The sequence below is a fragment of the Colletotrichum abscissum genome, assembly GCF_030869225.1.
Source record: "Colletotrichum abscissum strain IMI 504890 chromosome Unknown Scaffold_497.1, whole genome shotgun sequence".
Taxonomy (NCBI): Eukaryota; Fungi; Ascomycota; class Sordariomycetes; order Glomerellales; family Glomerellaceae; genus Colletotrichum; species Colletotrichum abscissum.
In genome coordinates, this window is record NW_026850428.1 from 1 (window position 1) to 1,181 (window position 1,181).

General features: G+C 46.4%; 1 protein-coding gene across 1 annotated transcript; it reads right to left on the reverse strand.

Annotated features, from left to right (window-relative positions):
- Nucleotides 1-427, reverse strand: CABS01_17230 (uncharacterized protein; the record flags this gene model as incomplete). The annotated part of the gene is made up of 2 exons (XM_060550557.1): nucleotides 1-221; nucleotides 275-427. Coding segments are annotated over 2 exons (374 nt in total), but the record flags the coding sequence as incomplete, so codon positions are not given.
- Nucleotides 428-1,181: the final 754 nt, after the last annotated feature.

Genomic DNA, 1,181 nt, shown 5'->3' on the forward strand with positions numbered 1-1,181 from the left:
TTCTTAGCCAGCTTGTTTGTCCCGCGGTTGAAGATGCGGAGGAGGAAGAGGCAGATCGAGGTCCGGATGAGGGCGGATATGAAGGCGTAAAGAATCTCGCACATGTACCAGACCTTGAGCGCTATAACAATGCTGTCTGGGTCCAGATCTGAGGTATGTCGGCCTATGCCGCCGTTGATAATACCGTGGACGGCGGCGGCTGCGTAAACGGTGTACATGACCTTGGGTGTTGTTAGACCGGTCGTGCGGCAACGACCTTGAAAGAAAAGCTTACGGTTGAAAGATACATGACGCCATCGTCGACTGTGTGACTCTTCGTCAAGGCTGTTTTCACGTATAGTCGGAGACATGTGGCAATCCAGGCTGCCGCGAGAAATGCCGCCTGCACGCCGAGGAGCTCGGGGCCCCTATTCTGTTGCGATGGCATACTTTCGAGATCTCAGTCTTTGCAGAAGATGGTTCTTATAATGCAGATTGGTTCGTAAGTGAAGGGATACTCCGACTTATCTATACAAGAGCAAAGTGTATCCTAAACGTCGTAAGGCTATGGATTTACGATGTATATTTATAAGGAAACCTTGGGGCATATTTCACTCACAACACCGTCGTCAATGATATATATGGGACCAAGAAAAGGCAAAAAAGAAAATGTGGCGAAACCAGAGAATAACTCAGAATAGCTCTCGTGGAGCACTCTAACAGATGTTGTTATACTTGAACTCAGATGGAGGTTATGTTTGATCACGATCCAGAACTCTTCACAAAACAGGGTGTTTCACCATTTCCAGGTCTTCATCCGTTACTACTTAATTATGAACAATCAGCACGTTACACTTTCTATTGCTAGCTGTTACTGTTGTTACTGAACCAGACAGCAACGATGCGTGATATAAGGCAGTGACGTCGCCATGGTTAACGCGAAAATCAATAGACTTGGAAGCAAGACTACGAGAGAGACTGCTATGTAATCTTGGCATACGCTATGGTTGATTCGTTTCAACAAGCATCACGATCTACCTAGACAACAGAAGCATGAGGAAGAAAGGGCCGCTTGGACACACAGAACGCTTCGTTCTCTAGGCTCTACTATATTCTAGTTCAAATTTCATGGCCGGAACAATTGATAGAGAGATCAGCAGAATGCTAGGCGCACTGTTGCATTCTGCAGACTGGAATCGTAT